This window comes from Puntigrus tetrazona, chromosome 19 (assembly GCF_018831695.1).
Source record: "Puntigrus tetrazona isolate hp1 chromosome 19, ASM1883169v1, whole genome shotgun sequence".
NCBI classification, from domain to species: domain Eukaryota; kingdom Metazoa; phylum Chordata; class Actinopteri; order Cypriniformes; family Cyprinidae; genus Puntigrus; species Puntigrus tetrazona.
In genome coordinates, this window is record NC_056717.1 from 8,449,778 (window position 1) to 8,463,218 (window position 13,441).

Here is a 13,441-nt window from a genome sequence, read left to right on the forward strand (position 1 = left end):
ACCACTGCTAGCCATCACTAAATCCTCTCGAATTAAAAAGCAATGACCTGAATTCACAACGTATTCTGAATGAAATAAATGCTGATATTGTGAATTTTTCATTACGGCTTTTCGCATCGTGTCATTCGTAGAGCCACCCTCCTCCCCCTTCAGGATCCAAAGTGGTATGACCCAAAGGAGGCTTTCTCTTTTTTACTTTGAGTTTTGTATTATAAGGTCGGTGTACTGAGGAAACAATTTCACATCGACATAGTGTTTATCTTTAACAATAACAGCAAATGACTGGCGTCAATATGACAAGCATGACCCCTGCAAAGAAAGGCGACCTGACATCTGAAGAAAGACTGATGCTACAGGTTGCTGCTGCAGGTACTGGAAATCACTCTTTAGTTTTCTTTTCAGATCGTATTTTTTTCTAAGAACCTAACTTTATGCTTTTTTTGGGGTTATTTTTATAAATTAGCCTATTGAATTGGTTTGAGGTTTATTTATTTGTTCTCTTGTGTGACAAGTTAGGTACACTACCTTTGTGACAAAAAAAGTTTTTTTTTCCTTTTTTTTATTTTTATTAATACCTTTATTCAGCAAAACACATTGCATTGATGATACAGTGAATAAATGCAGAGCAAAATATGTGTACTTCAAATGAATGCTGTTTTCTTTTAAAATGTAGAAATTTGATTTCCATAACAACATGAAACAGCACAAATGCTTGCAACAATGATAATTATATGAAATGTTTCTTAAATAGCAAATAAGCATATTAAAATTATTTCTGAAGGATTATGTGAGACTGAAGATTAGAGTAACGATGCTGAAAATACAGCTTTGAGTCACAGAAAATAATTAATATAAATTTATAAAATATATTCATATAGAAAACAGATATTTTAAATCGTAATATTGTAATGTAGTAAATCGTAATGTATTATATTGTATTAATGTAATCAAATAAATGTAGCCTTGCTGAGCGTAAGAGACTTTTTTCACAAAAACATAAAAAATAACCTTACTTTCGAATACATCGCCTGTTTCATATTATATAGATTTTGAAATTAAATGTAAGATTTGTCCACATGATCGACTTTATCTATAAACCAACCAGTTTAATGAAACTTATTGCTTATCCTAGAACAGTATTTCACTCAATCCTTGCATGATTTGAAAAAGGTAGATGATAAAAATGTCTTAAAAATACCCTCAGTACACTTTAAGGGCGGATGGTGGCTCATCGTGAGTCGTGCATGCTCCCTAACGTTTAGTTTGTAAACTCTAGCCTGTGTTTTCTCTAAAGGTGATGTGCAGGAGGCCACCCAGCTGCTCAGCAGTCCAAATGTGCGTGTTAACTGTCTGGATGAGGTAAGAGCATAAAGATGATGAATATGAGTAGTAATTTACAGGCCGTTTAAGCACCAGTCATGGCTCGTTGGGGTTCACCAAGCTGAAAGACAACAAAACATTAAAATCAGACATAAGGCTGCTGGCCAAACACAACCCGTACTTATGGCTACTTTTATTAATGTTTATGCTGTTTTGCCGTAGCCTCGCTGCGTACTCACAGGCTTTACCCTGTAAATAACGGTATTATTTAGTTGCTTTCTGGCGAGTGCAGTGGCTGGTGGGCTGGTGAGCTGACGGCATATGTTCCTCATTGTCATTCAGGCATATGGCGGAGACTCTTGAGTGGCGGATGTGCTCCTTAAAGAGGTGTGATAATGAAGACATGCCACTAGATGTAACCTACAGACCACTCCAGGTCCTTTTGGGGCCAGAATGATTAGAAACAGCAGGTGATAAGTGTATCCCACCTGTCAAAATCAGATGTGCAGCTTGTCCGCCGTGCCACCAACGCAGTCTTTAGACTTCTTCCAAGGAGCAACAAAGATTATGACTCACCCAGCTCACGTCACTCCCAACGAGCACCAGTGTTTTGTCAGAATCCCGCAGACGCTTTTCCTAGATTTTCGCAGTTTGCAAGAGCATTGAACAGGGCTAAAAATCATTTACTTTTGAGCCGTGCAGATGAAAAGACATTCTCTTGATCTATTTTCCTCCGTGCGGTTTCAGTATGGCATGACCCCTCTCATGCATGCGGCCTATAAGGGCAAAGCAGACATGTGCAGACTGCTGCTGCGGCACGGAGCGGATGTCAACAGTAATGAGCATGAGTACGGTTATACAGCCCTCATGTTCGCTGGCCTTTCAGGTAAACTCTTGTCGATATACTCTGCAAGTTTCATTATCTAACATTTAAGAGCATGCATAAGCTTCAGTGAGTTAACTTTTCAAGAGGTGTGCCTTTCTGTATTACTTACCCATAAAAGGTACAGAAGGCGCTGCTTCGTTAACAGCTTTACTTTAAGGTCATTTATGAATTAATTTCCATTGACACTGGGTTGCACAATCATCACAAAAAAGTGAGAAGAAAAGTGTGTAGAAGTTGAATAATATTCTATCAATATATTGTAAAATGCATTTGCTTGTTTTGGAGATTCTTTCTTATCAGCTGCTCATAATGTAACAATAAAATGATCCAGTTTTAAAGCAATAAATCAGTATATATAGCAGTTTATTAATCTCCTAGGCTCACCAAGATTTGGCATTTATTTGATAAAAAATATAGTGATATTGTGGCATGTTATTACAATGAAATAATTTTTTTAATTGTTACTTTTTGAATATATTTAAATTTTTTTATATATATTTTAAGATTTATGTTCGATGAAGTATTGTTTGAAGCATTGAGTTTGATTGCAATATTGCCCAAATCTCATTATAATCGATGTTGCAAAAATCTTTCTACTATTTAAATTTTTTTGGTAAATCTATGATCCTTTGTTTTTTTGATAAATAAGTAGAAAGTTCAGGATTCATATAAAAATAAATATTCTAACATTATAAACGTCTCCACCTTTGATCGCTTTAATGCATTTTTACTGAATAAATGTATCAGTTTCTTAAAAAAGACTATACTGCTGACCCCAAACCTTTGAACAGTATTGTATATGGCGTAAATAATAATCTAAAAATGGCATCTAAATTTTTTCCAGCTCATCTAATCTGAATAATCCCACAGGTAATGCAGAAATAACAGAGATGATCTTAGATGCTGGAGCAGAGACGGATCTGGTCAACTCTGTGGGACGGACTGCTGCTCAGATGGCTGCCTTTGTGGGTGAGTGGAGTGTAAACACACTAATGAGTCAAATGTTCATAGACATGATTAAAAAAAAAACGTTGTCATGCATTAAGCTTTGCATGGCGTTAAATAATAAATAAATCAACATTGTGGGGTGAGCGACTCCTATACATACGCACACTTACTATTTACTAATGAATAAATAATCTTAATCTGTCCACCATGTGCAGGTCAGCATGACTGTGTGACTGTGATCAACAATTTCTTTTCTCGTGCGAGGCTGGAATACTACACCAGACCCCAGGGCTCGGAGATTGAGCCTAAACTACCACCCAAACTAGCAGGACCCCTACACAAAATCATCATGACTACTAACCTCAATCCCGTCAAGGTAACAACTGCCAAGTGTGTTTATATAACTCGGATTTCAAGCAGCAGTCGAGCACCACACTCACACACACACACACACACACACACCAAACAATGTGAATGAAACAAAACAACCTATGCTTTTATAACACGGGCCCATAAGAATACCATACAAGGTCACATGACTGGAGGAAGCATCAGTTTGCACGAACCAACACCCCTCCTGCTTTTATTCCATCTAAATATATCCTTGTGATATTACAGAGCAACAGCATGGCCTGCATTTCAACACAGGCTTGGACTTCTGTTATACCTCAGCCTTCATTACGTAACATATGAAAAATGAAACGACATTTGCATGTGACATGAAATGCATAAATAACATCGCCTTGCAATAATATTTGCTGAATGAAATCTAGTACTTGTTTCTTACTAATTTTGGGGTGGCGATAGCAAAATTAGTGACACATGACACAGTTTGTAGAATTATTGCTATATACAACTTTTTGTAAGGCGAAGATATATAGTTATATTGTGCTTTATACAATGGTTCTCCAAACACTACATCGTTCGTATCACTCTGCTTGGTGTATTTCTCACATCGGGTGTCATGGTGTACCAAATATAATACTATAAAATGATAAATAATACTGTTTTTGTGAGATGTAATGTAGTTTTAAGAGTTTTTTAGTTGAGGATGTACTTCAAACATGCAGTTTGTTAATTAGGATAGCATCTGCTGCTGTTCGGATTATACTACACCCAAGCAGCAACGGAAAATTCGTTTTGTGATTTCTTTTTTACATAATCGTGCGTTTATGCGAAGCTCTTTAACAACAGAGTATGTGTTTGCCAGTTGGCTTTTGACGTTTGATTGCTTTTGTTATTGTGGTAAATGCACTAAAGCTGATCAATACTGTGTATACACATGTAAAAGTCAATTTTGTGAAAACAACTGTATTTGATGAGAGTTCTTTTATTGATATTTTTCGACTCCGCATCAACAAAATGATATAGTTTTTTTGGGTAATCAGCAGATTTATCACCCAAATGCAGGCCTGCGGGTGTCGAATCAGAGATGCGTGTTAGTAATCTAATACACGGGCGCTCTAGAGACGTGCGTGTGTGCTTTGTGGCAGATCTCGGGTGGCATCTGCGTGCGATATCTCAGCTGTCTCAGATCCAGTGATTTCTGATGAGTAAGGTGTCTCAGCGCCGTACTCAGCAGGGATCAGTTGACAGAATCATGTAGCGTGAGAACGTGTTTCCTCCGTGAAACCTGCATTGTAAGTAAGGCTAGTGTCTCTCTGCTATATTCACTTCTCGTATTCTGGCGCACATTTTTTCCATCGCGCGTTTTCAGATGGTGATGCTGGTGAAGGAGGACCCTTTATTGGTGGATGTGGTTGCCCTGGAGAAGTGCTACCGTGTGATGGATCTGCTCTGCGAGCAGTGCGTGAAACAGCAGGACATGAACGAGGTTCTGGCCATGAAGATGCACTACATCAGCTGCGTGCTGCAGAAGTGCCTGGCCTTCCTGCAGGAACGAGACGACAGCCTGGACGCCCTGTTGAAGAGGTGATAGCATCACTACGGCCTTTTCATCTTAGACGGTCTTGCAAATGGAGTCACTAAAACGTATATTTTGCTTCTGCCCAAGCCTCTTGAAAGGAAGAGATGGTGACGGCTTCCCTCAGTACCAGGAGAAATTCATCCGTGATTGTATCCGGAAATTTCCCTATTGTGAGGCAACCCTCCTGCAACAGCTGGTCCGAAGTATAGCGCCTGTGGAAATTGTCAGTACATTTTTAAACAAAAAAACAGACACCTCATCATTGTAAACAAAGTTTAAGGGGTCGTAATGTGCAATTATTTTAAATAGAACCTAGTAATAGATTAATGGCGTCCAACATAAACGTTTTTGTCTACATAATATATGTGTGTGTGTGTGTGTATTGTGTATTTTTAATATTATCTATATATAAACACATGTTATGTTAATATTTAATTAATATTTTTTTATTTAATATTATAGAAAAATGACTATTTTAGAAGTAAAAGTGATCAAGTTATATATTACTGTTTATATGGTGTTCAAAAGTTTTTACCTTTAATACTTTTAAATGCATAAATTGATCAAATGTGACCTTAAATGCACTGCATTCAGCCACAGAATCGTGTTTTACAGTTTCTACAAAAAATTAAGCCGCAAAAATATTAAACGTTTTCAACATTTTTAAGAATAAGAAACGTTTCATGCAGCCAATACGCACCTTAGAGTGATTTCTGTAGGATTATGTGAATATTTAAATCCAAAACTCATTTTAAACCATTTTTTTATGCTATACTTTAAACTGTTTTGCTAATTTGCTGAACACAGCTGGTGTAGATAAACTGCTGACTGATGTGAAATCCCAGCCGCTCTCTTGTTTCCAGGGGAACGACCCCACAGCCTTCTCGGTTCTGACCCAGGCACTGACAGGACAGATGGTGCTCATGGACACAGAGTACTGTGCTACATGCGGAGAGAAGGGTGCTGACAAGAAGTGCTCCTTCTGTAAAATGGTATAAAGCGTTTTCTCTTTCCCTTAAAGAAGCGCGACTTGCCGTCAACGTTCATTTAAATAATGTTGACATTTCTGATCATTTTGTAGCTTAACTTACAAAATTGTGCAATGTGATTTATTTTACAGTTATAAGCTGTTGAGTTACATTATGCGAAGGTCTTATCGTTATGTTGCTGAAGCGATGCCCTGATCTCTGCAGGTGGTCTACTGTGGGCCGACCTGTCAGAGGCTGCACTGGTTCACCCATAAGAGGCAGTGCAAAACCCCCGCGTCACAGAGAGGCACCCGCCAACCCAGACTCCCCAGCCACGGTAAAGCGTTATTAGCGTATCAGTGGTTAGTTAAGAAATGCTTGAGTTAGATCTTACTGGATCTTAGTAGTGCGTTTGGTCATCATGACAGATGATAAAACCATGGTCTTCACTATGGAAGCTTTGCTCTTGTCATTTTGTGTTACGTTATAAGATTTTTAGAAGTGACATTTAATTTGTGTGTTTTCTGTTTCCTATCAGTTGACGACAACGATGTAGTGAACGCCGCCAGCTCCATGCTGGCTCTGTGTCTGGGTTTGTCGAAGTGTGCGCTTCAGAGCCATCCCTCTGAAGACCGCAGTGAAGCCTCCGAGGTCTCTGAGGATCCTCCCTGCGCTGGAAAGGACTGAGGAGCAGAAAGATATCGCTTATTGTTTCTTTGGCCAGGTGAAGTTCATGCTGCGCATATAGAGCACATAACCAACAGCTAACCAAAGGAAGTCCTATTTTAACTGTGGGAAACCGTTTGATTCTCCAGACATAGAAAGAAAATAATGTACTTGCTGAAAATGTACTCAACTTCAGGCCATTCATGACGTAGATTTGGTTTTTTGATTTGTTGTACATTTTGCATTACATCACCAAACAGCTGATAAAAACACAAAAATCCACAAGTAGTGCACACCGCCTCAGTCCATCAGTTATTGTAGTGAATTTAAAACCTGTGTCTTTGTAAAACAAATGGTTAAAATACAAGTCCTCTATCCTCTATATAACATTGGTTTCTCCAGTGAAAGCAGTCGTCTCGTCTTAATCAGGAGAGGAATGTGTACGGATCAAGCGCTTGTTACAAGTGACAGCATTCCAGAAGAACACTAAACAAATATTTTAGTAATTTTTTTATATGAAAGGATGGATATATTCACTGGAGAAAGCGTTATTATTTATTATAGGCTATTGACTGTAAGTTAAAAATGCCATAATAATGGATTTGTTTCTTTAAAGCACAGCTTTTCAATTCACAAGGCATTAACTGATGGATATTAGTGTTGTGGATTACTTTTGGTTCATTGTGATGCTTTTATCAGCCGTTTGGACTCTTATTCTGACGGCACCCATTCACTGCAGAGGATCCATTGGTGAGCAAACGATGCACTAAATTTCTTAATATCCGTTCCGATGAAAAACCAAATTCATCTACATCTTGAATAACCTGAGGCTGAGTAAACATTCAGCTATTTATTTTTTTATTTTTGGGTGATCTCTTTATTTATGCGCTTTTTCATTTTAAAGCCGTACCTTTTTCAAGTGTTTTTATTTTTGCATAACGTGTTTTTTTTTTTTTTTTTTATCTGCTTTTTCCTTCTTACATTATTTGATTTTAAGGACCTTCTAAAATAGTTCATACGGAATGCTTAATTCCACCTAAACATTAAAGATGAACTTATTCCCCCCTCTTATCAAAAAAACACTACTGATTCAGTAGTTGTCCACCAGAGGGCAGCGTCCATCCTCTGAAGATCAAGTGTGAGTTTAAATGTGGCATCAGCAGGCGGTATACTGTTTACTTCTTAGAATCAATAACATACATGCATGCTTTAAATGAGAAGAATCACAGCGCTTACGTCTCTTTCAGATGAGTTTTGATCTCAATAACGATCGCCCAATAAAACAGGCACCGGGTGAAGTTTATTTAAAATGTAATGCCAAAAAAGAAACATTTTTAAACGAATATGCATCATTATCATAATCGTCGATCGGTATACACCAACATATTCTCAAAAAACAGTTTGGAAGATGCTCCGTTGAAGCTGCGGTGTGTGTTTTGAGAGTTTTGAGAGAGCAGGGATCTCCTCCGTGGACTTTCCCACACTTGGTCCTGTTGCACACATCCTAAGGCACTCGCTCAGAATTCTATAGACGGCTCTGTCTGTTCCTGAGCGCTTTGTTCCCAGTCTCCACATCCCCTCATCCCAAGGGACTATCTCACCCTGTGGGCCAAACGAGGGTCTATTTAGCACACGGTTGTCACGTCGCATGTCAATATACCCATAACTCAGTGCCGTAACCTCTCTGTTTCCCCTGAGATTCATCCCTCTCCTGTCTCCATCTATGAGCATGTCACGGTCATTACAGGTGCATGAAAGGACTATCTCAAATATCCGGTTTTCAGATGCAGAAATTAGCGAATGCCGCATCGTATCGCATGACTTTGATATTCCTCTTTCAAGCCCCGAGGTTGCATATTCAGTGATCCCCAATAAACCCCCCCCTTTACCAATATGACTAACAGTGCTTTTTAGGTAATAAGAGATCATTTCGACAGCAGTGGCTTTTGAAATACATTTTTTTTTCTTCAAGAAAAAAAGGGGGAGGGGGGCGGAATCAGCACAATATTAAAGTGTTTTTTCATCCAAATCAAAGAAGTCCACCTGGGGGCAAGCGGAATGAATTAATCGTAAATGCCTGAGGAGCGAGTGAAACTAGACACTTTTTGTGGGAGCCACACATTTTCGGTGGAAGAAAGCGAGTATTGGGCTTTTGTGTTTTCTTCATGTCGTTTGTGTTATGCACATTCATTTGGTGAGCTCATCGGAGGCACCTGTTTGGATAATTTTGGGGTAAAATAATCCAGGGCTATCTCGTTTCATAGGTTTTGTCATGCATGCCTGTACCTAGAGTTCAATGCATCAGGTTCACATGTGGAGGATCTAAATAGGCTTGAAAACTCATTCACACCTGAGAGCGCAACATCCTCAGCACAGTGGCTCTCTGTTTGAGAGTGTTGCAATGCTCACTTGTATCAACCGAGTAGGTGTTTCCCACTTAAGATCAGCAATGCTATCATACTGAAAGTTTGTTTGCATTCGTAAGAAAAATTAAATGGCATGCTGCTGATTCTTTCTTTCTTTTTTTTTCTTTTTAATTTGAATAATATGAAAATTCAACAAATTGTGATTCAAGAATCCCTCCAAACATTCTTAAAACTGATTGTCCTCCGCAAGGCTATGGTAATAAAAGAAAATGTTACAAATTATTGTCACAGCAGAAATGATCGTGTCATTCGTGAATGTTTTGATGTTTTGTTTTCTTTTTCTTTGCTGTCGTTTTATTACATTTTTGAGCAAAATTAACAACTACGCATTTTAAGAAATCTAAATAATAATAATAATAATAATAAATATAATATAAAAATCTAAATAATAATAATAAATAAAATTAACATTTAAAAGTCAGGCAGACTGAATAGAGAAAATTTTTCAACCATATATATATATATATATATATATATATATATATATATATATATATATATATATATATATATATATATATATATATATATAATTTAAATTGTAAAATTAATAATAATAATAATAGTAATAATATGGCTTCAAATTATATAATTACATTATGCAATTTACAATTTAGGCACACTGAATAGAGTCTGAGTAAAATTAAGGACTACACATTTTTCACAGTAAGTGGTATCTAGTTACCAAATTAAATTGATAAAAAAAATGTATTGTGTTCTTTATGGTCTTACATAATAGGCTATTACAGATAATAAATGCAATCGTCTGGATACAATACATTTATCATGTTTTGGTCAGTTTTCATGTCATACTTCTGCGACATGAAATCTCACATCAGTATAATTTTCCATGTGGATGGTGCAAATTACCGTGGCTGTAGGTGGGCGTGTACTACATCGCGAGGACACGCCCATTTCCAGCACGCTTCGTCGTTCCGCTCGCCGCTGCTGTTCTGGAATGGGCGGGTATATAAACATGGATGAGAAACAGGTAGGTATAATCGTTCTCTGCGTTTTCAAAGAGACACTGAACCCAACTCGTTTGCAATGCCCCTCAACACGTGCGAGTACCAGCTGCTGTTTCTTCTCTGCTTTCTGATAAAAAGCTGTCATGCTTTCAAAAATGATGCCACTGAAGAATTTTATGGGCACGTGGTCGCATCATCTCACCAGACTCCAAATAATGCCTCTTTAAACCGAGCGCGCAACGGAGGAAGACGAACGGAGAGCCGAGACCAAACCGGTACGTCTTTACCTTTAAGTATTTACTCATGCGTTCATGTAGGGTCTAATGACATTACGATATTCAAATCTTGCTCGCAGATATTTTTAAAAACAGTTGACTCAAGTTATATTACATTAAAGGTTGTGTTTATAACTGTGCAACACCATGCAAACGGCCTGAACATCTATCTATCCATCCATCTATCTATCTATCTATCTATATGTTAATGTCTGTTTATCGTTAAAACATAACGCCTTTAAAACTGATTTGAACTCTCAGGCTGTTGAATTATTGTTAAAATTACTTTAAGTGTAATGCATCATATAACTCCTTCCCTATTCCCTGATTTTTAAAGCATGAACTTATCTTTTGCAGAACAGCACCAGGTGGGTTGCAGGGAGCTGAGGTCCACCAAATACATATCCGATGGCCAGTGCACCAGCCTGAATCCTGTAAAGGAGTTAGTGTGCGCTGGAGAATGCCTACCCACCCACCTGCTGCCCAACTGGATCGGTGGAGGTCATTACTGGAGCAGACGGGACGCCCAGGAGTGGCGCTGCGTCACCGAGCGCACCCGCATCCAGCGCATCAAGCTCCAGTGCCAGGACGGCAGCACACGCACCTACAAGATCACCGCCGTCACATCCTGCACCTGCAAGAGATACACACGCCAGAACAACGAGTCCTCGCACGCACCCCAGAGTCCCTCAAAGGACCATCCGCCGCAGAACCCCAAGAAGAAAAAAAGCAAAAACAAAAACTCAAAGCTTAATGCTAAAAACGAATAAATAGTAGAGCCTCTTTTTTTTTTGTTTGTTTGTTGAGGATGAGCCACACTGGTGCAGATCTAAACCAGCGCAGTCCTGCCCGTGGAAGGAAAGTGACTTTGACCCACAATGACTCTGACTTGGACTGCAACAAGATGTACAGCTGTTTTATGTTCTTTATATTTTCAGATGCGGATTCTTTCATGACTGTGTATGTGTGAGAGTATATGCACTTTTTGAGTGTAATATGGTGAAGCTTTTTTTATATAAATAACCTGATTACATAAAGCAATTATGTGTACTAAAACGAATGACAGATGATGGTTTAGGATAGTTCACCAAAAGTGAAGTGTCATCAGTTACTTGCCTTTCGATTTGATCCAAACATGTATGAACACACACACACACACAAAGAATGTTGGGAAACAAAAAGTTGCCATTGACTTCCAGAGTATGGTAAAAAAAAACTGGCAAAATATCTTCTTTTGTGTTCCACGTTTGGAACAACTCAAGGGTGAGTAAACAAGAACACAACTTTCATTTGGGTGAACTGTTTAAAAAAGACTCATTGCTACAGCTATGTAAATATTTGCATTTCATATGTAGTCGTTTACGCATAGAATTGCTTTCATATATTTTTATAGAATTGTTTTATGAAAATTTCGAGTTGTCATGTACGCAGTTGAATACCCATTTATGCAATAAATTAAGTAGTTTACTTATGCGGGTTTGTATCATTTTGTTCACCGAGTCCACTGATTGTAGCTAAAGGCAAGCTTGTAGAATTTCACGGACCGACAGAAACTATGTAACAAATGGGGAATTAGTTAAAGAAGCGAGTTCTTTCTCACTGTGTTCGTAACTCTACGCTGCATTGTTGTGAAGGGCTGCCCTCACCTCCAGGCACATCAGCTACTTTTTGGCGGCAGCATGTTAAAGCTGCTTCATTGTGTCCCGTATCTTTTCACTCTGCCATTCTGAAAGTCGTGTTGCCGTGCCTGAGGTCATATTCCCGAGTTATGAATCAGATTCCTTGTGTTATGAATCCAGGAATCCCGAGGAAGGTGACACTGCACAGGTTACGCTGCAAGTCGCTGGAAGATGAGATGCTTTGAGGATCCCGTGGAGACAGCAATGAAAGAAAGTGTGAAGCAAACTTTGGGTGATCAAGAAAATGCGTTTCAGAAGGTCAGCAAACGGACTGTGGGCGGTCCTGGGCGTGCTGTCGGAGATAAAATGGAGTCGAGGAACTAAGGCAGGTAATATCATGAGTCTAACGGAAGACGTCTGTCTGATGTCTTTGGTGTGTTGACAGGTGCACTCAGAAACGGGTGCTTTTGTCTGTACTGATTCTCCATCTCTATAATTATTCCTGACAACAGATTCGCCTCCAGAGAGTTTGAGATGCAGGGACCACCTGCTGTTATTTATAAGCTCAATTACCAAATGCATTCCCTAAAGAGAGAGTTGCTCTGATGCACAAAACTCAGCATACTCCCACATACTGTGGCATTCAAACACACGCTATCCCTTGGTAATGTGTTATTTGTTTACTCAGGATTCTGAGCTCAGAACACACTTCTTTGGCTCTGCCAAAGTTTGCAAGGTTAGTTGCGTATAGGGTGGGGACCTGGTTCTGTGCATCGTTTGTCAAATGAATTTTATGTTGTGAAGGCAGAGAAACGTGAACTTGGACTAAATGATTGGAAAAGTCTGCCATACGTCACTAGAGAGACGTCTGTCGTCTCACCAGAAGATCCAGTGGTGACACTTTAATCAAACATAACTCAGAACATCAAAAGAAAGAAAAAGAAACACGGTCGTGGATGAGTTGCTCACGATAAGATCTATAAACTGTGTTTAGAAATTTTCTTTAGGGTATTGAGAGAAACTACATTCACAAGCAATACTGTATGCTCTGCTTTGAGTTACTGTGAAATGATCAGAATGTATTACTTGGGTTTAAAACCGGATTACAAAATCTACATTCATTTTTCTGTACAAGCAGCTGCTGTTACCGTTTTTAATACATTTTCTGCGGCTATACCACGGATTCCCAAACATCTTTGTCAGTCAAACTCATTTGACCTAAAACACATCTTCATGTTCACACAGCCCAGTTTGAGAAACTCTATTCTTGGTATATCAAATAATATTACGCTATTTAATATTCACATTTGTACTGTGATCATAGTGGACCGAGAAAATCCCATAAATGTACGTGATGACACACTGGCGTAAATCATTTTTTATATCTCCTTGGTTCTTTTAATTCAACAGTTCAAGAAAAACCTAAATCCTCTCCAAT

At 38.6% G+C, this 13,441-nt stretch overlaps 2 protein-coding genes across 3 annotated transcripts; both read left to right on the forward strand.

Moving 5' to 3' along the window:
- Positions 1-242: 242 nt before the first annotated feature.
- Positions 243-12,384, forward strand: LOC122323432 (ankyrin repeat and MYND domain-containing protein 2-like). 2 transcript variants are annotated; one of them, XM_043217251.1, is made up of 11 exons: positions 243-369; positions 1,295-1,359; positions 2,068-2,206; positions 3,077-3,175; positions 3,370-3,530; positions 4,872-5,086; positions 5,169-5,304; positions 5,945-6,073; positions 6,275-6,386; positions 6,588-6,773; positions 12,184-12,384. In XM_043217251.1, exons 1-10 carry the CDS (start codon positions 279-281, stop codon positions 6,734-6,736), a joined length of 1,296 nt encoding a protein of 431 aa, XP_043073186.1. In that variant the 5' UTR covers positions 243-278; the 3' UTR covers positions 6,737-6,773; positions 12,184-12,384. The 2 variants fall into 2 exon arrangements, with proteins under 2 accessions (XP_043073186.1, XP_043073185.1); XM_043217250.1 differs by lacking the exon at positions 12,184-12,384 and having other exon boundaries at positions 6,588-9,374.
- Positions 9,840-11,855, forward strand: sostdc1b (sclerostin domain containing 1b). Its single transcript, XM_043217252.1, has 2 exons — positions 9,840-10,384; positions 10,742-11,855. The coding sequence occupies exons 1-2, from the start codon at positions 10,189-10,191 to the stop codon at positions 11,152-11,154; spliced, it is 609 nt and encodes a 202-aa protein (XP_043073187.1). The 5' UTR covers positions 9,840-10,188; the 3' UTR covers positions 11,155-11,855.
- Positions 12,385-13,441: the final 1,057 nt, after the last annotated feature.